We start from the raw sequence: 23,307 nt of genomic DNA on the forward strand, positions 1-23,307 counted from the left end.
ACATAAGCGGAACGTCGCGCTCGGTGATGCGCGGCGGGGCCGCGGGGCGGGGCCTGAGGCGGGTCCCGCATGTCGCGTAGCAGCGGGGACGCGGAGGCGGGGCCATGGCGGAGGCACCCGAGCAGGCCCGGGCCGAGGCGGCGGCCGGCGCGGAGGAGACCGTGAAGATCATCTGCCTGGGCGACAGCGCCGTGGGCAAGTCCAAGTGCGTGTGATCCCCGCGGGGAGGGCAGGGGCGGCGCGGGGCGGTCCCGCGGCCTAACGGCAGCGCCGTGCTCTTTCCGCAGGCTGCTGGAGAGGTTCCTGCTCGACGGCTTGTATCCTTGTGCTGCCCCTTCACTCCGCCGTGTTCCCGGGCCTGCGCGGCGGGGGTCCAGGGAAGCGCGGCAGGCCCGGCCGGGGGAGCGGTCGCTGCGGCGCGGGGGGCCGCGCTCCTCCGTTCGTTCCTTAACGCGGGCGCAGCCGCCCCCAGCAGCTCTCCACCTTCGCCCTGACGCTCTACAAGCACCGCGCCCGCGTGGACGGGCGGGCGGTCCTCGTGGGTAAGTGGGAACGCCCCGCTGGCTGTTGCGTGGGGCACGGGGACGGGCCGGTGCCGGCTGTGTGCAGAGCGGGAACAGCGGCGGTGCTGTGGGCATAGGCAGCAACGTACGGACACCAAACCACGGCAGTTTCTTGCATTGGGCAAGGGGGTGCCAAACAGTTGTTTGTAGGCAGGGAAATGCGGGAATGGAGGGATCACAGGATCACAGAATGGGTGAGATCAGAAGAGACCTCTGAAAGTCCTGTCCAACCCCTGCTGAAGCAGGGCCACCTGCAGCCAGTTGCCCAGGACCACGTCCAGATGGCTTTTGAATGTCTCCAGGGAGGGAGACTCTACAACCTCCCTGGGCAACCTGTGCCTGTGCTCAGCCACCTTCACAGTGGAAGGTGTTTCCTGATGTTCAGAGGGAAACTCTTATGTTTCAGTTTGCACCCTCTGCTCTTGTCACTGCACACCACTGAAAAAAGCCTGACTCCATCTTCTTTACTTTCTTCCTTCAGATATTTATACTCATTGATGAGATCCCCCCTGAGCCTTCTCTTCACTAGGGTAAAGAATTCCAACCCTCTCAGCCTTTTCTCATATAAGAGATGTTTCCAGTCTTTTCATCATCTTCATCTCCATGTCTCTCCTGTACTCAGGAGGTCAGAACTGGACACAGTACTGCGGGTGTGGCCTCTCCAGTGCTGAGTAGACGCGAGGGAATATTTTGCCTAATGCAGTCCAGGATGCCATTAGCTTTCTTTGTGGCAAGGACCCCCAGAGCCCTTTCTGCAAAGCTGCTTTCCAGCTGGGTGGTGCCCAGCAGAAACTGGTGCTACGGGGTTGTTCCTCTGTGGAGGGCTTAGTACTTCTTGTTGAACTTCATGAGGTTCCTGTCAGCCCATTTCTCCAGCCTGGTCAGGTTCCTCTGGATGGCAGCAGAACCTTCTGGTGTACCAGCAACTTCTCCCAGTTTTGTGTCATCTCCAAGCTTGCTGAGGGTGCAGTCTTGCCCCATCATCCAGACCATGAATGAAGATGTTGAACAGGATCGGATCCAGTATTGACCCCTGGGGTACACTGCTAAGTTAGTGGCTTCCAGCCAGACTCAGCTGCTGATCACCAGCCTCTTGCTGGCCATTCAGCCAATTTTCAAGCCACCTCACTGTGTGCTCATCCAGCCCATGCATCAACAGCTTCTCTATGAGGCTCTTACGGGAGACGACGCCAAAAGCCTCACTGAAGTCTAAGAACAGCCACTACTCTTCCCTCATCTACCAGGCCAGATCACTGTTCAGTTACTAGGATCTTCAGCTATGCCAGTCATCCCCAGGCAAGGGGATCTCTAAGTCAAAGATCAGCTCTGTTTTTTTTCCAGGAGTTGAATACCTGTCAAAGGAATTGCTGCAAGAATCCTGATTTAACTGTGTTAGTCACCGTTCAGTCAGTGCTTGCTGCTCAGGATGCAGTGTCATGATGGAACTGAGCTAACTGACATTTCAGTTTTACCGCAAAGCTAAGCTAGCTGCCCAGGGAAGTTGTAGTCCTGTTCCCCTACATACCACCAGTGTTCAGTTATAGCCTAGTCCTGTTCGCTGTCAGGCCAGTCCAGAAAGCAAACCATGCATATTAACCACTCACAAAAAAAGGGAATGGATTTCTTCTCATTTGGCTTCCTAAAGCATTTCAGCATGGGGGCTTATACACACCTATGCTGGTGGAAGGGGCAGGTGGGGAAGCACTGGCAAAGGAAGGAATAGCAGAGAGGGGGCTTGCTCTGACTTGAGGGCCAGGTATTAATCAGTTTAGCTACAATATGAAGCTGTCTTCAGACTCTCCTACTCTGTCGATATAGTAAATAAGTGAGAAGAAATATTCCATATGCTAATAACGTAGTCTGCAGTGGGATTTAGCTGCCTGTCAACACCAATTCTAAAACCCCATGCCATGCATTACTTCAGTAGATCTGCTATTTTAGTTGCTGGGTTTTTAATAGATTATAACACAATCTTCCTATCATTGGTCATCTTTTTCTTGGGTATTTTCACTTGGTTCATTACTTCGGGTGTATGTACTAATTGCTATACTTCAAGTTTATAGAATTGAAATACTTTCTCTCGATATGTCCAGCCTGTCTGATCTTTTCATAAAATCCCACCTATTTTATCTCAAGCTTTGTTAGGTTTTTTGATAGACTACAAGCACCGTGGCTTTAGCAGGCATCTCTTTATCAGCCACACTCTCAACTATCCTACAACGTCAGGTTTATCAGAAGTGTGAACTTTCTATTTTTTATGCCAATGAAGCATTGCTTTAACCTGTGTGACTTAGCCTCTGACAGCACAGTGCTGTTCACTGTGTGTTACAGATGGAAGCTCAAGAAAAGCATGATCTTATTCTGTGGTTTGAGTGGATATTCTGTAGTGCTGCATCTACCGCTATGATTATTGTGTTTCCAGAGTATTGCAGCTCTGGAAGAGAGTGTGAGAGGACACCCTGCACATCTCCACACAGGAGAAACTCTTTACTTAAGGACGCTTCTCACTGATTTTTAGATATGTATATAAATAACCAAACAAATAAATAAATATATATATAAAACACGTATTCAAAGACTTCCAGTGACAAAGACTGCTTAGGCCATCTATTCCAACCTATCAGTGTTCTTACTGCTAGAAAGTCTTTCTTGATACTTAATGCACATCTTCCTTGTTCAAGGTGAACCAGTTATTTCCTGTGTTTCCTGGACACTGAACAATTTTTTCTCCTTCCTTTTTGCACGAACTTTCTATGTATTTGAGCACTGCACCTTTCCCCTTTGCTGGTGAATGAAAAACTGGACACATGCCAGCAATGTGCACTTGCAGCCCAGAAAGCAGATTGACCTGGGCTGCCTGAGAAGAGTATGACCAGCAGGTTGAAGGAGGCAATTCTCCTGCTCTGCTCTGCTAGAGACCCCACCAGGAGTCCTGCATCTAGCTCTGGGGTCCCCAGTACAAGACAAACATGGATCTGTTAGAGCAGGTTCATGAAAACTATCACAGGGCTGGAGCACCTCAACTATGGAGAGAAGCTGAGAGGCTGGGGTTGTTCAGCCTGAAGAAGAGAAGGCTCCAGGGAGGCCTTATTGTGGCCTTTCAATATATAAAGGGTGTTTATAGGAAAGATGAAGAAAGCCTTTTTATCAGGGCCTGTAGTGACAGAACAAGGCACAACGGATTTAAACTGAAAGAGGGTAGGTGTAAATTGGACATAAGGAAGAAATATTTTGTGCTGAGGATGGTTACACTCGGAAACCACTGGCACAGGTTGCCCAGAGAAGCTGTGGCTGCCCCATCCTTGGCAGTGTTCAAGGCCAGGATGGATGGGGCTTGGAGCAACTTGCTCTAGTGGAAGGTGTCCCTGTCCATGGCAGGGGGTTGGAACTGGATGAGCTCTAAGGTCCCTTCCAACACAAACCAGTCTGGGATTCTGTGATTCTATGACCTCATCTCCCTCCTTCTGAGCTTGGTGTCTGCGGAGCTGGTTCTCTCACATTTTCTCACTCCCCTCTGCAGCATTATTTACTCCTTCTTAAATACATTATCACCAACATTGCTGCTGGGAGTGATTCAGCCAGAGGGGGTTCTGTCTGTCTTGGAGCTGACTGAAACTGGCTCAGCCTGACATGGGGTCATCTTCCAGTGTCTTCTCACAGAAGCCATCCCTGCAGCCCTTGCCCCTTACACAAACCTTGCCACTTACACCTAATAAAAGGTTTCAGAGAAAAGGCATGAGAACAGTTGAAAGACGGTAAAAAGGGGCCTAATGATGAGGGACTCTGGCTTCCCAGGGTGAAGATAAAATATTAGAGAACAGGAACTTTGTACAAAAGGAGGCTTCGGCATAACAAGAAATATTTAACAGACTCTATTTGATGTTAGGTAAACTCATATAAAAGATGAGGCAGGGAGCTTTTTTAACCAGTAAATGAAATACAGTTAAGGCAACTTGCAAAAGTCAAGGACTTATTTTTAACATGGGTTTAGTACTTTATGAAGTAACTTGGTCTAGTTTAAGTAATTCATGTGGCTAATGTTACGCAAGTGTTCACAGTGTCTCTTGCACCTTTTATGAACATAAGGCCGATTGTCCAAGCTACCTTGCAGAGAAGACCTGTCATGAAGTGTGATTTGTAAAGGCAGGTAGTTTGATCTGAAGACTCAAACTGTGCAGAGTTACCACTTCCCTTGCTAGTTTAATTTTTACTCTGCTGAGCTGTTCTTAGTGGCCATCGCCAAATTCCGTGTGGTAGGGTTAGGATTGCATTGAAATGTGCTGTATTTATTTGTGAATCTTACTTTCCCCAAGGGTTTTAAGGTTGATAAATCCCTGTGTTCTGGAGTGACATGGGGTATGACAGACAAGGTCTGGAGGATTTGGTAATAAAAGCAGCAGTGTTTTTCAATAAGCCATGGCAAGTTCTCTCGGGACAGCTGCCGCATTGCTTGGGAAGTTAATTTAGGGACATTCAGTAGGTCGTGATCACTGGCACCTCTTTTGTCCTAAGTGAGGATTCTGAAATGGCACATTAAAAGGATCAAGGTGGGGAGGAGCCCTACCTGAGACACACAGGCAGAAAAGGGCATTAAAATGTTGCTGACTCTTCAGGTAGCTTCATGATATCCGGTCTATGAGGTACTTAAGGAATTGGGACCTGCCTGTCTCTTTCCTTGGGACCCTGAACTGGGCCCTGGACCCTTTGTAGTTTTAGAATGAGTCGTGCCCCTGGGAAGAGCAGAGTTGGACTGTCTATGAAAGCAGAGAGAACATTGCCTAGGGTAGGCACCTGGCCGTGTACCACGGTGTCAGAAATCAAGCCATTGCAAGAAGTTTAGGTTTTGTTTCCTGTTGTCATCTCTAGTGACAAAGCACCATGCATTGTTACCACTCTGCACTTTTGACTAGCTTTGTCTTTCTGTGCTTTACAAGTCATATCTACTGATTACTTCTCTTTTGCTGATATGTTTATAGCCATGTTCAGTGTCAGCACAACTCATAGTTAAGCATAGGTAAGGAAAGGTCCTTGTTTTGCATAATCTCTTAGCCCTGGAATGTTTCAGATTAGTAAGGTGAAACCTAATCTCTGACCCTGAGTAGATGGACTGGGCTTTGTCTCCTGGGTTTAAGTTATGAGGAAAACAGAACCTGAAAAGATGTGTCATTCTAAGTTTGTTTTTTGTGTCTTACAGACTTCTGGGACACAGCTGGACAGGAGAGGTTCCAGAGCATGCATGCATCCTATTACCATAAGGCTCATGCTTGTATCATGGTAAGGGCAGCGTCTCAGCTGTGATTTGATGGAATTTTGACTAATCCAGTCCCAGCTGACACGTGGCCTGTGTGTTACTTGTTGTGATAACGCTGCAGTAGATTTGTCTCTTCCAGTGGTTTAAAAAACTTTCCTATATTGTTCTTTCTTCTCTCACCAGATAAAAGCAGTGTAGTTGGGTATGTTCAGCTCTATTCTGTCTTTCCTCATAGCATTGTTACTATATTCCCTGGCTTTGCTGTCTTCTAAATTTCCTTACTTTTGTAAGCATTCCTTTCTTATTCTGTTATTTGACTATTGGATTATGTAGTACAAAACTGTTCTGGCATGTTCTGCAGGGGTACTACATAAGACATTCTTTGGTCTTCCGCCCTTTCTATTTTCCTATACTTTGCTCTTCCCATTTATTAGCTCAAATAAGTCTTTTTTCCTGACTCCTAACCCTCCGAGGTCTCTTGCTTTGTACTGTTGCTCAACCTTTCCATTATTTCTTATCACTTGTGAGCATCAGTCAACTTCATTGGTATTTTAATTGTTAAAATAGGGAAGTCTTACATCTGACCCTACTTAGCAGAGCAGGTCCTTCCTATGCTTGTTCACTTGTCATGGGTGATTGTTGTGGTTTGAGCCCAGCCCGTAACTCGGAACCACACAGCCGCTCGCTCACTCCCCACCTTCTTCCTCCCCCCGCTCCTGGAGGGATGGGGAGGAGAATCGGAACAATGCAACTCCCACGGGTTGAGATAAGAACAGTCCAGTAACTAAGGTATAACACAAAACCACTACTGCTACCACCAATAATAATAATGATAAGGGAAATAACAAGGGGAGAGGATACAATTGCTCACGACCCGCCAACCGATACCCAGCCCAACCTGAGCAGCGATCTGGGCCTTCCGGGTAACTCCCCTCGGTTTATATACTGGGCATGACGTGCCATGGTATGGAATACCCCTTTGGCTAGTTTGGGTCAGGTGTCCTGTCTCTGCTTCCTCCCGGCTTCCCCTCCTCCCTGGCAGAGCATGAGACTGAGAAAGTCCTTGGTTGGAGTAAACATTGCTTAGCAGCAACTAAAAACATTGGTGTTATCAGCGTTGTTCCCAGGCTGAAAGTTAAAAAACCAGCTACTAAGCAGGAGAAAAATGACTGCTATAGCTGAACCCAGGACAGTGATGCACTGCTTGTCATAGTACAAAATAAGAATGTAAAGGAAAATGAGGGACTGTTCCCTGCCTCATGCAAAGAAGTGGGCCTGGCTGCATGTTTCAAGGCTTGCTGGGTATTCTCCCTTGTTTTTCATCCCTTTTAACAAGCACCGGTTTCCTTTATTGATGTCCTCCTGGGAGAATTCTGGATTCTGTATTTGGTGGTCAATCAGGAGCTCTCCTGCTGTGGCCCATCATAGCTGGTTCTTTCTTGGAAGGTGTTTGATGTGCAGCGGAAAGTCACCTACAAGAACTTGAACAGCTGGTACAAGGAGCTGAGGGAATTCCGCCCAGAGATTCCGTGCATTGTGGTGGCCAATAAAATTGATGGTGAGTAGATCTTCTTTCAGCTTCTCAGGATTGTGATGTGATTTTCTTTTGGCCTGGCTGAGAATGTTGTTCATCTGTTAGGTCCAGATGGGTTCTTGAGTGTTAGTCCCTCAAGGTTGTATTTTACCAGTGAATAGCTGGGTCCTCTACTGACCTTGATGCTGTCTTACAGGCTCTTGTCCTTGCTTTACTAGCACTTAAAAATACAATTTGATCCATTTAAAGTTTATTCAAGTGGTGTCCTTCCAATTCTGTCCTTACCATGCTGCCCGTTGCATCCAGCAAGAACCTAAAAGCTGATTGGAGCAGTACCTAGTCAAAACTTGAAGGATGTCTTGCTGGAAAAGGAGCATAACCTATTATGTGGCACAGTCAGTAACTACCCATTGCTAGTTCAGGCTGCAGGTTTCTGTGGAACTCCTCTGTGCTGAAGTGTCTAAAATAAACCTGCTGGCAAAATTGTTCACCTTCCTCTGTTGATGACTGGATGCCTCCCTCTTCTTAGGAATGCCAGCTAGGCATTCCACACATTAGTGCTGTCATTTGGGTTGTGATCTGTCTCCCATCCTGTGAGAGAGCATAATGGCATCAGCTTTCTCCTCAGCATCAACAAGAGAACACATACCCTTAGGACCACAGTCTCCTGCTGTTCTCTGTCAAGTACAGTGTCAGACATGGGCTTCCTTGCTGACATTCATGGTAGAAATCATCACAGCTATGAATAGTTGTGTCCACCTGAATAAGGTGTCTGGGTTTCCACTGCAGTCTACAGCAGTTCATTTGGTTCAGTGGTGTGGCTTAGGGCATGATTGATCTTACCTAATGAAAGCCTTTCCTGTAGGATGTGTCAAGCCAGCCTTGAATCCACCTGTAGATTCTGTAGAGGAAGTCCGAGGCAAATGGACTTGGTGTTGACAGGCATATTTTAGGCAGAACCTCTGTGTAGATGAATCCTGATCTTGATGTTCTATGTGTGAGTGCACACTGCTCCAGAATGGTCCTCTGCCTTGCCTTCCTTTGCTGTATTCCACCTGGACTAGGAAATGATCAGCCCACAGCTCATAACATAGGCCCAGTGTGCAGAACAGATGATCCAGCTTCCTGCAGAGAGGCAAGGAGCAGTTGCCAGGGCAATGCTCATGGGCAGCACTTGGAGTCTGAAGTACTTCAGCTGCTGCTGTGTGAGAAAAGGCAGATCATCTGGGACCATCCCCCTGTGCTGCATACAGGCTGCCTATCGATCAAAACTGAGCTGCTCTGCCAGCATGGCCTCTAAATGTGCAGTGGAGTTGTTCCAAAACTGAAATAAAGCCTCTGGCCTACTGAGGTTGGGACAGCTGGACCTGTTAAGTAAAAATATCTAACAGTTGGGTCATTTATATACTGTGAGCATGCCCTGGACTATGTACCTATACACCTATATACCCAGGAATACAGGTACATGCCATAAAGGCAGTGGGGAGTTCTGGCTAATAGGCCAAACTGGAGGGAGAGGCATGACTTGTACTGGTGATGGTGTCCAGGTCATGTGGACACAGCCAAAATCACAGGGATGTGCCTGGGAAACATTCATAGTTGCTGCAGGGCAAGTGAATGGGTATTTTCTAATCTGTTATTCATTTATAGCACATCAGAATCCACCTATAATTCAGTCAAGCACCATGGATAAACAACAACTCTTTGTGTCTCTTGTCAATGGTTTGCTGATGCTGTTGCTTTTAAAGCCCTACAGCTGTTGGGGAGGACTCTCCTAGCCTTGTACTACAGTGAGGGGGCCTTGACTGCTCAATTGGTCTCTGCTTTCATCTGTTCCACCACTCCTACACATGTTGGCATTCTGCCTGCAGTGGTGTGTTACTGACCAAGCACTTCTCCTTTTCTTGCTCCTAGCGGATATGAAGATGACCCAGAAGAGCTTCAACTTTGCCCGGAAGTTCAGTTTGCCCTTTTACTTTGTGTCTGCTGCAGATGGCACCAATGTAGTGAAGGTAAGACACAGATATTTGACTCAGCATACATGAGACCTCCGTACGGTCCAAGGACATGGAGACTGCTGCAGGCACAGAGAGCAGAAAATGGGCTGGTACATGCTTGCCTACTTGTGAGGTCCTGGTAGCTATAGGTACTTGCAGAGTTGGTTCTTTTTTCTTGAGGTGTGGGAACAGTTTCTGTATGTTACAGAAACCCAGTGCCCCTTTACTTTGAGTGACAAGTATTCTCCTTCTCATCAGCTCTTTAATGATGCCATCAAACTGGCAGTTGCTTACAAACAGAATTCAGGAGATTTCATGGACGAGGTCATGCGAGAACTGGAGGTAAGAAAGGCTCTACTTACTGCCCTCCTCCTAAGAGCAGCTCTGCTCTTTCTTCCCTCAGAGAAAGCAGGGCTGAAACTGTAGGCATGGGAAGATTTGCCTTATACTAGTGACACTATGGGGTTTGTGTGCTGCTCGTGTCTAGGTTGGAAGGGGTGAGGTGGTGATCCTCTGAAGAGTCCACACTGCCCTAGACCAAATTTGAAAGAATCACAGCACAGTATAGCTGTTGCTCTCATGCTTCTCAGCAGTTCCTTGTCATGCTCCTTTCCAGAGCTTTGACCTGCAGAAACGTGAGAATTTGTTGGATCAAGAGGAGAGCTGCCCTGAAGAGAATCCCCCATCTGCCTAAGCCGTGGACTCCGAGTTTCCCTTTGCTCTAGATTTCTGGGCCTAGTTAAAGCTGGCCTTCACAGAGGAAAGTGATTTTTCTCTTGCCCTGAGAGCTCAGCTGGGCCTCTCCCAATCTTGTGGGAGATTCTCTGGCCATGACCTTCCTTGATGTGGCCTGAGCTGCTGCGTATCACGGTCAAGGAGAGGGTGAGAGTATCCACAAGATTGCTGGTTACTGCTTGCTTCTTCAAGGCAAAGCTTGCCTGGAGAGTTCAGCCACTCTGGGACCTAAAGGGAAGGGTCCTGCCTGGAAGCTTTAATGGTACCTATTGGAAAAAACAAACACTAGAAACTATTTATATTTTTTTATATATAAAGCTTTGAGCCTACATCCTTCCTGCACTTCTGTTCTAAAGCAGTAGGCCAGTTACTATACGCTATTAAGTCCAATTGCCCGCCCTCCCCATTGCTTTGCAGCCCAACCAGCACTGCCTCTGTCCATGCCTGTGAGCTCTGGTGCAGTTTCTTTGGGTTTCCTTCCCCATTCTGTTATGGAGCAGCCAGATCCAGTAGACTTCCAGCAGACCTTCTCCTTTCACATCTTCTAGAGCTGAATCAGGTGGACTCACACCCAGGAGGCTTGTCCTATCCCAGCCTGATGGATGTGGCCGCTGCTGCTCCCATGTATGTGTTCAGGAGACTTCTGCTGCGTAAGTCTAGTTTCAAGTTCACCAGTGCATTGTATGGACCTACTGGGATCCCACCAGTAGCTGGCCTAAGACACATTGTGTTTCCAACTGCTGCCCCCATAACCTCTGTGCCCTTCTTCCACTGTACCCTCATCCTCCTCTGAGCAGGCCCCCTTGAGTGACACTTCACAGATAACTGAAGGGAGAGTTGGTGGCATTTTGGGGAGAGGCATCTGACAGGGACAGCAGCACCCAGCTAGTGTGATGGAAGTCCAAGGTGACCTTGCTATCAGCACCTCAAACACCAAGTCTGCTCACAGATGTAGCAAACCTGGGAGCAAGGTGGGGAAAATAACCAGGGATAGATCACTTGTTCGGGACAAGAAAAGGGCAGAGAAAGAGAGGAGTCAAATAGGATGGGGGGATGCGTAAGGATGGAAAATGGACAGAAACAGGGATAAAGGAGCCAGTCGCAGATAAGCAACTGCTGGTTGTTTTGCTTGTTTGTCTGAGGCTTGTACCTAGTCACCACAGTCTGTCCAACCTTCTTTTTGAGAGTGACTCCAAATGCTGTTCTGTGTGGTTCCACTCTGTACCTGGCTGCAGCAGCGGCAGAAGGAACACAGGCCATAGGGACCCAGCAGCTGGAAACACCAGCCAGGTACTGGTGGGAGTGCTCTGGGGGTGTGTGCAGTTCACTAGTGAACTTGAAGCTGGACTAGCTCATGAGCAAGAGGAGACATAGACCTGGAAAGACCTAAGGTCTGTGCCAGCTACTGGGTAAGTAGCTTGACATCCAGCCACAGATATTAACTGAACTTAATTCCCATGCTCATATTTAAGGGACCCATGAATATGTTGTGCTTGCGAATCTAGGGAGTGGTGTATGTGTATGTTCCAGTCCTGATCAGCTGGAGAGGAAGATGAGGACTGGGTCCTGCTTTTTGTGTTAAGTGGGCGCTGGGAAAGGTCCTGCTCTATGCTAATTTGGTTTGCTATTCATGCCTCTGAAGTATGTGTGCATGTTCTTGAATGTGATCTGGCTCTTTAGAAGCCCAACTAAGCAACTCTTGTACTTGTCCATGGGAACAGCAGTCACATCCATTGGGTCAAGACAGGAGAAACCTCCTGAGAATGAGAGTGCTCCTAATTCAGCTCCAGCTCTTCTGCAAGGAGGAATTCCCTGGGAGCACACACACAGCATGCACAGATTACATGCACAAAAATATTGTGTGCACACACTGTGCTCGCACACAGGGTGCATGGAGACACATATGGGGTACAAAGAGAAGGTGCAGTGCACAACCAGAGTGTGCACACCCAGACTCTAAAACACCCTTCTTGAGCACGAGGGCAATGCAGAATGTTCCCATACACACAGAGTGCCTGTGTGTTCAAAACTGGCTGACACACACACACAGAGAACACATACACATGCAGTGCATGCGCACCCTACAGTATGCATACATGCAGAATGCACCCACCCCTACACCCTGCACACAGTGTGCACCCCCCCATCTGCCCACATGCATGCTCACAGCATACCCCAGTGCTGCATGCCATGTAGAATCCACCTCCCATAGGTGCACATGCAAACTCACCTATGCGTGCATGCACACATGCGTGTCCACGCACACCTACAGGCATATACACATGCCCACACTTCATACATGCAGAGATGCAGAGAGAAGCACCTGTGCTTTGTGCAGCATCCCTAGTCCTACTGTACTCTTATTTTGGATAAACTGAACAGATAGAGTCCTTCAGGACATTCTTGCCTCAGTTCCCTTCTGTGCCTGTTTTTGAGCTTTCTCTGGTTTTTAAAAGCAGACACTGCAATGGGGTACAGCCTTCCCGGGTGCTGAACCTGCCCCTTTCCTCCTTGTTCTCCTTATCACTCCCTTCCCTCAGACAACTGCTGCTGCTCTTTGCACTGTCCCTTTCTTCTCCGATTACAAGTCATAGATCCTATGTTGGCTCCTATATTCAGGCACAAGCAGCAGTCTTTGAGGCTGAAGGTGAAACTCTGCCGTTGCTCTACACAAACATACTTTGCTTGAAGGGCGCCCAGGCTCCCACAGGGCGCAGCCTGCCCTAAGCAGCGCCGCGCTCTCTGCCTGTCCCGTGGGATCCTGCACCCTGCGCGCACCAGAACAGCAGTTTCCTTCGCTCTTCCCGAAGGCAGGAAGCCGGGAGCAGCGTCCTGGACCGGTAGCTGGTGCCAGCCACCGGAGGGGGACAGGGGCCGTCCCCCCGGGCCACCCAGCCCCAGCGCAGAAGACATCCGCTTGCCGCCACACGCCGGGGCCCCGTGTCCTCCCGGGAGAGCTCCGGTCTGGCACCGCCGCTCGGAGCGGCCCGCGGCGGACTACAGCTCCCGGCACACCCCGCGGCGGCGCTCGGTCACGTGGTGCGCGGTGCCGGTGCGCGATCCCCGTGCCTGGTACCGGCGGGGCCTCTTCGGCGGCAGTGCCATGGGGCAGCAGAGTTTACGGCTGCCCTGGGCTCGGGCGCCCTTGGCGCTCTTGGCGCTCTTGGTCTTGCGCGGAGCGGCCTCCACCGCACCCAACTTCGTCCTGGTGCTGGCGGACGATTTGGGCTTCGGGGACCTGGGCAGCTACGGGCACCCCTCGTCTGCCACACCACACCTGGACCGGATGGCGTCCCGAGGGCTGAGGTTCACCGACTTCTACAGCAGCTCCTCCGTGTGCAGCCCATCCCGGTACGTGCCCCGCGGCTCCCAGCCCGCTGGCCGGTGGCTGCTGCGGGGCGCTGGGGCGGGCACCGAGCTCGGGAAGCGTCGAGGCAGGGCTGGGCACCCGGCTCGGGAGCTGCGGTGCTGGGAGGAATGGAGGGGGTGAGGACCCAGCTGTGCCCCGGGGGCTGCTCGGTGCGGGGCCGGTGGAGTGTTCCGGCAGACGGGGTATGTGGCAGTGGCAGTTGTGGGGCTGCCAGTGCCCGAGGGAGGGATGGGGCACCCTCTAGGGGGGGCTGAGCACCATGACCCGCGCCGTGCTGGATCGGGTCTTCTCTCCCCTAGGGCAGCCCTGCTGACAGGCCGGTTCCAGATGCGCTCTGGGGTCTACCCGGGGGTGTTCAGCCCAGGCTCGCGGGGGGGGCTGCCGCTGTCCGAGGTCACCATCGCAGAGGTGCTGAAGGCTGTGGGCTATGCCACAGCCATGGTTGGCAAGTGGCACCTTGGCTTGGGGATGAATGGCTCCTTCCTGCCTGTCCACCAGGGCTTTGACCACTTCTTGGGGGTCCCTTACTCCCATGACCAGGTGAGAGGCCCGTCGAGCTCTGAGGGGTGTCCTGGGACTGGCTGGGGGCAGTGCCTCACAGATGAAGCTGCTGAGAGCACGTGGGCCAGGCCAGTACTTTCCTGGGCAGATGGGTGAGGGTCCTGCAGGCCAAGAAGATGAGTGCTGGTGGGGAAAGTCCACCTCTGAGGTGCTTGTGTGGTCAGGTAGTTGCGTCTGGGGACATTGCTCTTTGTCAAGGGAGAGCGGGTCAGCTTCTGGGCTACAAAGAAACATCTGCAGAGCTTCCATGAGAAAATGGTGTGGGGCAGCATGGTCCTTGGATGGGCAGGTGGGCACAGAGCCCTGGGCTTCTGGGAGAGGCTTCCCAAAGGGTACCTATAGGACCTGGTGGTGGGCCACTATGAGAGTGCTTCCCTCCCTGTCCTGCAACACAGGTAAACCAAAAGGTGTTACTTGTTCTCTCCAGGGCCCCTGCCAGAATCTCACCTGCTTCCCACCTGACATCAAGTGTTTTGGGACTTGTGACCAAGGCGTAGTGCCAGTCCCGCTGCTCTGGAACCAGAGCATCGTGCAGCAGCCGGTCTCTTTCCCTGATCTGGTGCCGCTCTACAACAAATTCTCCCGGAACTTCATCGCTGACTGTGCCAGACGAGGCATCCCCTTCCTGCTCTACTATGCCTCCCACGTAGGAGAGGGGAGGGCTGCTGCGGGCCCAGGGGCGGGGAAGGGACTCTTTGTCCTCTGTGGAGAGCAAGGAAGTATCTCAGCTCCTGCAGCCCAGGACTGTGCTGAACAGTCAGTACCTACCGCTGGGTGGCTTGGGGGTGGTGCTCCTGTGCCCTGGTCTTGTGGCAGTACTGCGCTCACGATGTTCTTGGGCTGCTTCTTTCTGGAGCTTTGCCTGCTTCTCTGGGCCAGGTGTCCACACAGGAAAACTTCCCGCCCCAAGTCTGCACATGTCTCCTTTGTGCCATTTCTGAGAGATGCTTCTGAAGCTTGGGGACAAGCCTCCTTTCACCTTATGGGTCTTGTCACCTATCTCCATGTCCTATCTGGGGTGCTGACTGTCCCTGGGTGAACTGGGAACCAGAAGCAGCTCTGGGAGTTTTCGTAGCGGTCTTCTCTGCCCTTTCTCCAGCATACCCACTACCCCCAGTTTGCAAGCCAGGAGTACACAGGGCAGTCACGGCGTGGGCCATTTGGAGATGCACTTGCAGAGTTTGATGGTTCAGTGGGACAGCTGCTACAGGCACTGCAGGAAAATGGTCTTACAAACACAACCTTGGTGTTTTTCACCTCTGACAATGGGTGAGTGGGCTCAGCCGGGGTGACTTTGTTACTGGTAAGATTCTGCTGCCATGGTGCAGGGGAAGTGGAATGAGGCATTGGTTGGCTGGGGGAAAGGGCACGTGGCATTGCCAGGTGAGATCCCAGTGACCTGAAGTGAGGCAAGAGGTGGATCCTGCTCTGGAGAGGACCCAGTGCATGATCTGCTCCTTGTTCTTGTGACTCAGCTGTGCCCCTTGTGTACAGAAACCTCATAGGGTTCAGGCCAGCAGCGGGCAGCAGCCCGAATAGACTCAGTTCCATTGGTGTGGGGGTGGCGTTAGTCTCTGGTGCCCTGCTTAGGCCTCTTGCACACCTTGGCTTCTTCACTTGCCCCATGTCTCCTGTCTCCCGAGGCTGAGAAGGATGGCAGTGTCACTTGCTGGCACCGTGTCACTGACTGGCACCGTGTCTCTCTTGTCATGGCCCTGTTGGCAGTACCAGGGAAGGGGTAGCGTGGACCTGTGAAACTTGATGGTAGGGGGTGCTTCTCTCTCACAGCCCTTCCACCTTGCGGATGGCACGTGGAGGCAGCTCTGGCCTTCTGAAGTGTGGGAAGGGCACAACATACGAAGGTGGCATGCGGGAGCCAGCGGTGGCTTATTGGCCAGGCCGTATCACTCCAGGTGAGACTTGGCACTGCTTGTGCCTTTTGAGTGCTTATGCCAGCTGAGGCAGCTCGGCTGCACTGGGATAAGTGGAGGGTGGAAGGGAAGTGGGAATGCAGGGATGGGAGTGGGATCAGGTACTTGAATGTTTCCTTGTGCCTTGCTGTGGTGGGTGATAGGAGTGACGCATGACCTGGCAAGCACCCTGGACATCCTGCCAACACTGACTGCCCTCGCTGGAGCAGCTCTTCCCAAAGTTGCCCTGGATGGCTATGACCTGAGCCCAGTGTTGTTTGGTTCAGGGAAGGTGAGTCCTGAGGGCTGGTCTGGCCTGGGACATGCCATGGAGTTCCTGGGCTGCTTCAGGCTGCTCTAACAACTGCAGCATGTTGCCAAGCCCAGCTGATGGCTGCAGTGCATGGTCAGAGCCCGAGTAGCTTTGAGTAGGGAGCAACCGATGCTGCTGCTCGTCAGCTCCCACCCTCTCTGGCCATGTTGTCACTGTAACATCTGCGCTCCTGTGTGACTCCCTGGAGTCTGCCTCGTCCTGTCCTGGGCTCTTTTTCAGCCTTGTGGCTGCACGGGTGAGCTTCACTCTGCTACTTCCCACAGAGTCCCCGTCAGACGATGTTCTTCTACCCACCGTCCGCTGATCCACTGCATGGTCCCTTTGCCGTCAGGTTTGGGAAGTACAAGGCCCATTACTTCACACAAGGTTAGTGCTGCCGCCTCTTCTCTGCATAGCAGCTGTGTAATGTCCTGCTTGGTTTTGCTGTCCAAAGCTCCAAAAGGAGAACCTCAGCTACTCTGGGGGATTCTTTTACAGGTTCCTTGCACAGTGATACAACCCCAGATGAGGCCTGCCACGGGCTCACACCGCTGACACCCCACCTGCCCCCACTGCTGTTTGACCTGGAGTCTGACCCAGCTGAGAACTACGATCTGCTGCAGAGTGGTGCGGGGCCGGAGCTTCTGCAGGTCCTGAAGGAGATCCAACTGCACAAAGTGCTTTTTGAGCAGCGCATGGAGTTTGGGGAAAGCCAGATCAGGAAGGGCAGGGATCCTGCCCTGCAGCCCTGCTGTGTTCCAAACTGCACTCCTAAGCCTTCCTGCTGCCACTGCTCCTAACCTCTTCTCTACCTCCACGCTGGAGCGCTATCCCAGACCCACCAGACACTCTTACCCTGAACTGCCAGTGAAATCTGGCTCTTCCTCATGGCACCATAAATCCTGTCAGCTTTTAACTGTTTGCTGTGGTCGGCAATTTCTCTTGTCATGCTCTGGAGTTTCCCACAGCCAGTTGAGCTAGCTAATGCTTATGCCAGGCCCTAATCATCAGCTTGTGTGCTTTAATGCAAACACCCAACGTCGTCTGCACGGCACATTGGTTTTTCTTACCCTCTTCCTAGTCTCGATGGGCCAGTCTTACTCATCCCATAGAGGCTCTGAGCACCCTTCTCTCTGAGCAGGCAACGTTTCAAGGTTTGGGAGACCACTTCTCTTTGTGCCTGACTTAACTGCCCGCAGCCTCATTTTACAGGTGCTGGGCATGGAAGTGCTTGCCTTGCACAGGAGACTAAGTTGCAGTGATGCATGCTTAGCTGTGAAAACAAATAACTTTATTTCAGGAACAAGTCAACATTTGTCTGAATTATGAAGAGCATGGGAAGATGGAGCAGGCCTTTGACACTGAGGCTGCTTTTGAATAAGCAGGCATTGCCCCAGAAGGAAATGGTTGTGGTACACTGCAGCCTGCCGTGGCTCCTGTTCATCCTGCAGCTGAAGGCCTTTTTTCCTTTAGGGTCTGCAGGAGCTCCTGCACCTGAGTAAGGAGTTCCACCAGCTTCTGCTGTGGAAATGGGCAGGAGTTATCAGTGCCCGATTCTGTTGGTCTTGGCTTTGGCTTTGGTTTTGGCTTTGGCTTTGGCTTTGGCCTTGGCCTTGGCCTCTGAGTGGGGGGTGAGGTGAAGACTGGCTGTGGTGTTGGATTAGCTGTTGTTGCTGGGTGCAGTCCCAGCTGTACGAGGATCCAGTCATAGAAGTGCTGAGTGGAGGTGTAGACTCCCGGCTGTTGTGCTCTCGCACAGCCTTTCCCCCAGCTGGTCACTCCCACAACCCAGAAGTAGTCGGCATTGTTATCTTTGCACGCGAGAGGACCACCGCTGTCACCCTGCAGCAGAGGAGAGAGGATGAGGGTGGTGTTGGGTGGCCACTGGCAGCACTAGGGCTGGCTCCTTCTCTCACAGAGCTGCCAGAGCTGTATTCACTGCACAGAGGCTCTGCTCAGGTGCCAGAGCCTACAGAACCTTGTCTGGAGGGGGCTGTGGGGCTGTGAGGTTGGGCTCTCCCTCATCTCTGCACAGGGATCCTGGGTGTGTGGAAGATGGATGTTCCAGGCTGGCAACTGGACCTCTTGGGCTGCCAGGAGCACTGGATGGGCTTCTTGGGCAGAGTGCCCTGGGATGAGGGGTGCACTGGGCAAGGATCTGCAGATGGGAGAGGAGAGGGAAGCCCCAGCAAAGCTCTGGACCCCGGGATGGGAGGTGACTTGCCAGGCGAAGCACATGGTGGGTTCTGGGCTGCCCATGCTGCTGGGGGTTGACCTGTCACATGCTCTTACCTGGCACGTGTCGATGCCGCCCTGTGGGTACCCGGCGCATAAGTTGTGGCTAAAGATGTCCCCTTGATACCACCGGCTGCTGTTACAGGTGTTGACATCAATGAGTTGGACCTTGGCCTCCTGGAGGATATCAGCAGTTTCTCTTGCTGTGAGCACAGAAAGGAATTAACACCCAGCAGCTCCTGACCAGTTTTCCTGCCCTGTCTGGGTGAGCCCCTTCCCTAGCACTTGTCTTTGCCCCTTGAGAGGCACTGGACCCACGTTTCCCTTCAGTCTTGCTCTGCGCAGTGGGTCAGGCCCATCTCTCGAGGCACATGTCCTTGCAGTCTGACGTTGCCTCTTGCCTCTGCTGCCAGGGAGCCTGGCCCATGCCCCCAGTGTGCTAAGCTTGCCCTGGGGACACGAGTGCTTTTTGGGAACTCACATCCTGCTTCCGTTGAACCCCAGCCACTGATGTAGCAGTCTGTCAGCTGGGACACTGCCAGTGAGGCGTCGGGCACACAGGCAAGCTGAATGTAGTTGCTGCACTGGACAGGCCGGTCCAATTCCAGCAAGGCGATGTCATTCCCCTCTGAGATGTTGGTGTAGAGTTCGTGAACGATCAGCTGCTTAATACCACGCACTTGGACCTCAGGGCCCAGCTGAGACAGTTGGGTGGCCCCAATCACCACGCGCCACATCGGGATGTACCTGGAAGTCAGATGGAGAGAGGGCTCAGAGGGAGCACAGCCACGCGCCTGCTGCTTCCCAAGGGAGAGAAGTCATAGCATAGGATGAGAGAATGGTTTGAGTTGGAAGGGACCTTCAAAGCTCATCTAGTCCAACCCCCCCTGCAATGAGCAGGGACATGTTCAACTAGATCAGGTTTCCCAGAACCACATCCAGCCTGGCCTTGAATGTCTCCAGGGATGGGGCATCCACCACCTCCCTGCGCAACCTGTGCCAATATTTTACCATCCTCATTGTGAAGAATTTCTTCCTCACATCCAGCCTGAATCTCCCCTCTTTAACTTTAAAACCATCACCCCTCATCCTATCCCAATAGGCCCTGCTAAAGTCTCTCCCCATGTTTCTTACAGGCCCCTTTTAAGAACTGAAAGGCCACAAAAAGGTCTCCCCGGAGCCTTCTCTTCTCCAGGCTGAACAACCCCAACTCTCTCAGCTGTTCCTCATAGCAGAAGTGCTCCAGCCCTCTGATAATTCTTGTGGTCCTTCTCTGGACCCTCTCCAACAGGTCCATGTCTTTCCGTTCTGAGAACTCCAGAGCTGGATGCAGACTCCAGGTGGGGTCTCACCAGAGCAGAGCATAGGGGCAGAATCACCTCCCTTGACCTGCTGGCCATGCTCCTCTGGCTGCAGTCCAAGATACATCTGGCCTCTGGGCTGTGAGTGCACATTGCCTGCTCATGTCCAATCTTCCATCCACCAGTACCCCGAAGTCCTTCTCCTCAGGGCTACTGTCAATCCCTCCATCCCTCAGCCTGTATTGATACCAGAGGTTGCCCTGACCCACGTGCAGGACCCTGCACTTGGCCCTGTTGAACCTCATGAGGTTTGCATGAGCCTCAAGCATATCCGAGTCCCTCTGGATGGCATCCTGTCCCTCGGGTGTGTCAACTGCACCAGTCAGCTTCATGTCATCTGCAAACTTGCTGACAACACACTCAATCCCACCATGTTGTTGATGAAGACACTGAAGAGTACTGGTCCCAATACAGACCCCTGAGGGATGCCGCTTGTCACTGGTGTCCATCCAGACATTGAGTCATTGACCACTACCCTCTGGATGCGACCATCCAGGCAATTCCTCATCCACCAAACAGTCCACCCATCAAATTATGCCTCTCCAGTTTAGAGAGAAGGATGTTGTGGGGGACTGTGTCAGGCTTCACAGAAGTCCAGATAGACAACATCCATAGCACTACCTTTGTCAACTAATGTAGTAACAGTGCTACGGAGGGTGCAACTGCCCCAGCGGGCCTTAGGCTCAAGGAATGTTGAGCTGGAGGCTGCTAGGGAGCAGTAGCATGAGCCCAGCCTTCTCCTGAGCAGTCTCTCACTGGGCCCTGCAGTGCACAGGCACTGGGTGTTCTGCAAGGAAATGGGATGGGAATAGCACGTGGTGCTGCAGACAGGGCACCTGCTGGTGGTGTGGGGATATTCCCATGCACTGGTCCTCCTTACCTGGCCTCCATGAAGCAGTGGGCTGCTGAGAGGACCCACTGTGGGCTGATGAGGGACCCTCCGCAGGTGTGCCCCATGCCTCTTTGCAAGATCGTCTGGATGCTGACAATCCATGGCCAGGAGCCTGGCTGGGCATCTGTGCCTCCGACGATGCGTGACATGCCGTGATACACAGCCATGGGCCGGAGCCCGCAGGTCCTGTAACAGAAACTCATCACTGCCCTGCTCGATCACTGCTGCTGGGGCTGAAGATCAGCCTCTTCCCACAGGGTGCTGCATAGACAGCAGGACCAGGGAACCCTGCGGGGTGTGTGTCCATCTGCCCCTGTTTCTGTTTTAGTCCACAGATGAGTTGTGCCAGCAGCCTGGGGCTGGCAGGGAACCAAGGCTCCTACTAGGGTTTGGGAAGTGGTGGTGTGGCCTTGGGGGACAAGCAGGCACCCTCCAGTGAATCCCATCATAGCTGGGGCCCCAAGCTCTCTCCCAGAGCCTCAGGCCACTTACCCACAGCTGTCCTGTGTGCCATGGGCAGGCCAGCACATGGCCAGCAGAACAAACAGGGAAAGCAAATCCATAACTGCCATAGGCCCATAAGTGCTGAAGAGCTGAGGGCTGGTGGCCACCACTGCAGCAGCTGCCGAACTGCCACAGCACCCACGTTGCCCTCGGTGCCAGGGCTGATGTCACAGAAGGGCTGGTTCCATGGGGGCTTCCAGGCCGGAGGGGAGGCAGGAGCTGAGATCAGGCATCCGCAGCAGAGCCCTGCTGAACACTCTGCTTGCGGGATGAGGGATGCAGCCCTTTGGCAGCAGCAGCACCTGGCTGCGAACACTGCTGCTCCCAGCTAGCAGGGAAACAAACCAGGGCGGCATCAGAGCCTCTGTGGGGAGTTCACTGCCACCCTGCTTTCTGCAGCTATCTGCCACCAGGTTCTTCCCAAGAAACATACACCAGAGAACATGCCTACTACAGGCAATATGCACGTTTTAGTGTTGAAGGCCCAATGTGGTTACAGCCACAGCAGTCAAGCAGTGATGTGCGAGCGGGACAGGCCCAGCACACCCCTCACAGTGCACAGTGGATGTAGGTGTGTGTCTGGGTGCACCTGCAGGTGTATTGTTTTGTGGTGCACTCTGCATGTGCATGCACCGTGCATGGGTGCACTCTACAACATGGCCCTGCCACCTCCAGTGCTCCCAGCAGCACTTGCTCCACCCCCATCACCCACTGTGTGGACTGCCCAGACACACCAACTCATGGCACCTACTGTCCTCTATGGCCTGCTGTGGTCCCTGGATCTCCACTGTTTCCCCCTTCTGTTCTCCCTGCACACACTTTCCAGCCCCCCATGGTGCATGGTCCCCTCGCTGCCCCCTCACTGTATCCTCCTGCCCCACAGTACCAGGACCCCTCCCCTCTCAAATCCTGCGGGGTCCCTTGTGGCTTCCAGACCCTCACATTCCCTCTTCCCCCCCTTCACCGTGTTGTCTCGGTGCAGACACCCCCCAAAGCCTCATGGGCCCCTCCCTGCTCCTCCTGGGCCCCACCCGCTGCAACCCACTCCCCGAGCATGAACCTCCCGCTCCTTCTGGACCCCTGTACCCGGTCTGGCAGCACCTGCATCGGGCAGTCCCGGACCTACAGCACTGGCACCATGCAGCAGAGAGGCCTGGGCCTACAGCAGTGGAACCCAGACAGCTGCAGACTTCAGTCCTAGCACAGGAGAGCTTCGGACACCGGAGAGCTCTGGGCCTTTAGCACCGGGAGCGGACGGCCCCGTGCTCCGGCCCTCAGCTCCGGGCACCGGACACCGGAGAGCCCCCGTGCCGTGTACAGTCCCGTACACCAGACACCCGCGTCCCGTCAGCACCGGGCCTCGGACAGCTCCTTCAGCACCGGATACCGGACAGCTCCCGGCGCGCAGCCCCGGGGCCGCGTCTGCCCGCCCAGGCCCACCCTGTGCGGCTCCCGGCCCCCTGCACCCCCCGTTATGCAACCTCTCTGCACCTCCTGCACCCCCAATAGACCCCTGCACCCCACTATAGAACCCCCTGCCCCACTCTTATACCCCCCGTCTCCCCCCTTTACGTGCCTGTACCCCCTGAATTCCTTCTATACATCCTCCTACAACTCCCTATGAGTCCCCCCGCATCCCCTTCACAGCGCCCCCACGTACCACCCCATCCCCTGCTCCGAGCCTTGTGCAGACCCCCCTTCGCCCTCCTTACCGCCCCTATACGGCCCCGTCCCTCACAGCCTCCCGCCCCCTCCATGTCCAGCCATCACCCTCTTCCGGCCCCCTCTCCCCTATAGACAGCCCCCCCGCCTATACCACCCCCTGTGCCCCAATACCCCCCATCCCACCCTATACCACCACTTTACTTCCTCATACCCCCTCAGTAGACCCCTCCCTATACATCCCTTCCCACCCATAGCCCCCTTGCTCCCCCCCACAGCCCCTCCTCCCCTCTAGACAGCCCCCCCGCCTACACTACCCCCTACTCCCCCAATACCCCCCTCCCTATACATTCCGCCTCCTCCATAACCCCCGTTCCAATCCTTATACCCGCGCCGCTCCCCCCGACCTATGCTCCTCT

General features: G+C 53.0%; 3 protein-coding genes across 6 annotated transcripts; 2 read left to right on the forward strand and 1 right to left on the reverse strand.

The window, feature by feature from the left end:
- The first annotated feature begins 55 nt into the window (after window positions 1–55).
- LOC115601757 (rab-like protein 2A) lies at window positions 56–12,485 on the forward strand. 2 transcript variants are annotated; one of them, XM_030472139.1, is made up of 8 exons: window positions 56–205; window positions 288–317; window positions 463–542; window positions 5,758–5,837; window positions 7,261–7,372; window positions 9,263–9,360; window positions 9,604–9,687; window positions 11,266–12,485. In XM_030472139.1, exons 1-8 carry the CDS (start codon window positions 105–107, stop codon window positions 11,452–11,454), a joined length of 774 nt encoding a protein of 257 aa, XP_030327999.1. In that variant the 5' UTR covers window positions 56–104; the 3' UTR covers window positions 11,455–12,485. The 2 variants fall into 2 exon arrangements, with proteins under 2 accessions (XP_030327999.1, XP_030328000.1); XM_030472140.1 differs by lacking the exon at window positions 11,266–12,485 and adding an exon at window positions 9,962–10,700.
- A 102-nt stretch (window positions 12,486–12,587) lies between these two features.
- Window positions 12,588–17,177, forward strand: ARSA (arylsulfatase A). 2 transcript variants are annotated; one of them, XM_030472134.1, is made up of 8 exons: window positions 12,588–13,431; window positions 13,750–13,990; window positions 14,439–14,657; window positions 15,111–15,280; window positions 15,800–15,924; window positions 16,086–16,213; window positions 16,519–16,621; window positions 16,733–17,177. In XM_030472134.1, exons 1-8 carry the CDS (start codon window positions 13,184–13,186, stop codon window positions 17,032–17,034), a joined length of 1,536 nt encoding a protein of 511 aa, XP_030327994.1. In that variant the 5' UTR covers window positions 12,588–13,183; the 3' UTR covers window positions 17,035–17,177. The 2 variants fall into 2 exon arrangements, with proteins under 2 accessions (XP_030327994.1, XP_030327995.1); XM_030472135.1 differs by lacking the exon at window positions 14,439–14,657.
- A 274-nt stretch (window positions 17,178–17,451) lies between these two features.
- ACR (acrosin) lies at window positions 17,452–21,995 on the reverse strand. 2 transcript variants are annotated; one of them, XM_030472136.1, is made up of 6 exons: window positions 21,215–21,641; window positions 20,711–20,908; window positions 18,951–19,216; window positions 18,527–18,672; window positions 18,213–18,392; window positions 17,452–18,076 (listed from the first exon to the last, which is right to left on the reverse strand). In XM_030472136.1, the coding sequence occupies exons 1-6, from the start codon at window positions 21,292–21,294 to the stop codon at window positions 17,675–17,677; spliced, it is 1,272 nt and encodes a 423-aa protein (XP_030327996.1). In that variant the 5' UTR covers window positions 21,295–21,641; the 3' UTR covers window positions 17,452–17,674. The 2 variants fall into 2 exon arrangements, with proteins under 2 accessions (XP_030327996.1, XP_030327997.1); XM_030472137.1 differs by lacking the exon at window positions 18,213–18,392 and having other exon boundaries at window positions 21,215–21,995.
- Between the last annotated feature and the right edge of the window lie 1,312 nt (window positions 21,996–23,307).

The sequence above is a fragment of the Strigops habroptila genome, chromosome 3, assembly GCF_004027225.2.
Source record: "Strigops habroptila isolate Jane chromosome 3, bStrHab1.2.pri, whole genome shotgun sequence".
Classification (NCBI taxonomy): Eukaryota; Metazoa; Chordata; class Aves; order Psittaciformes; family Psittacidae; genus Strigops; species Strigops habroptila.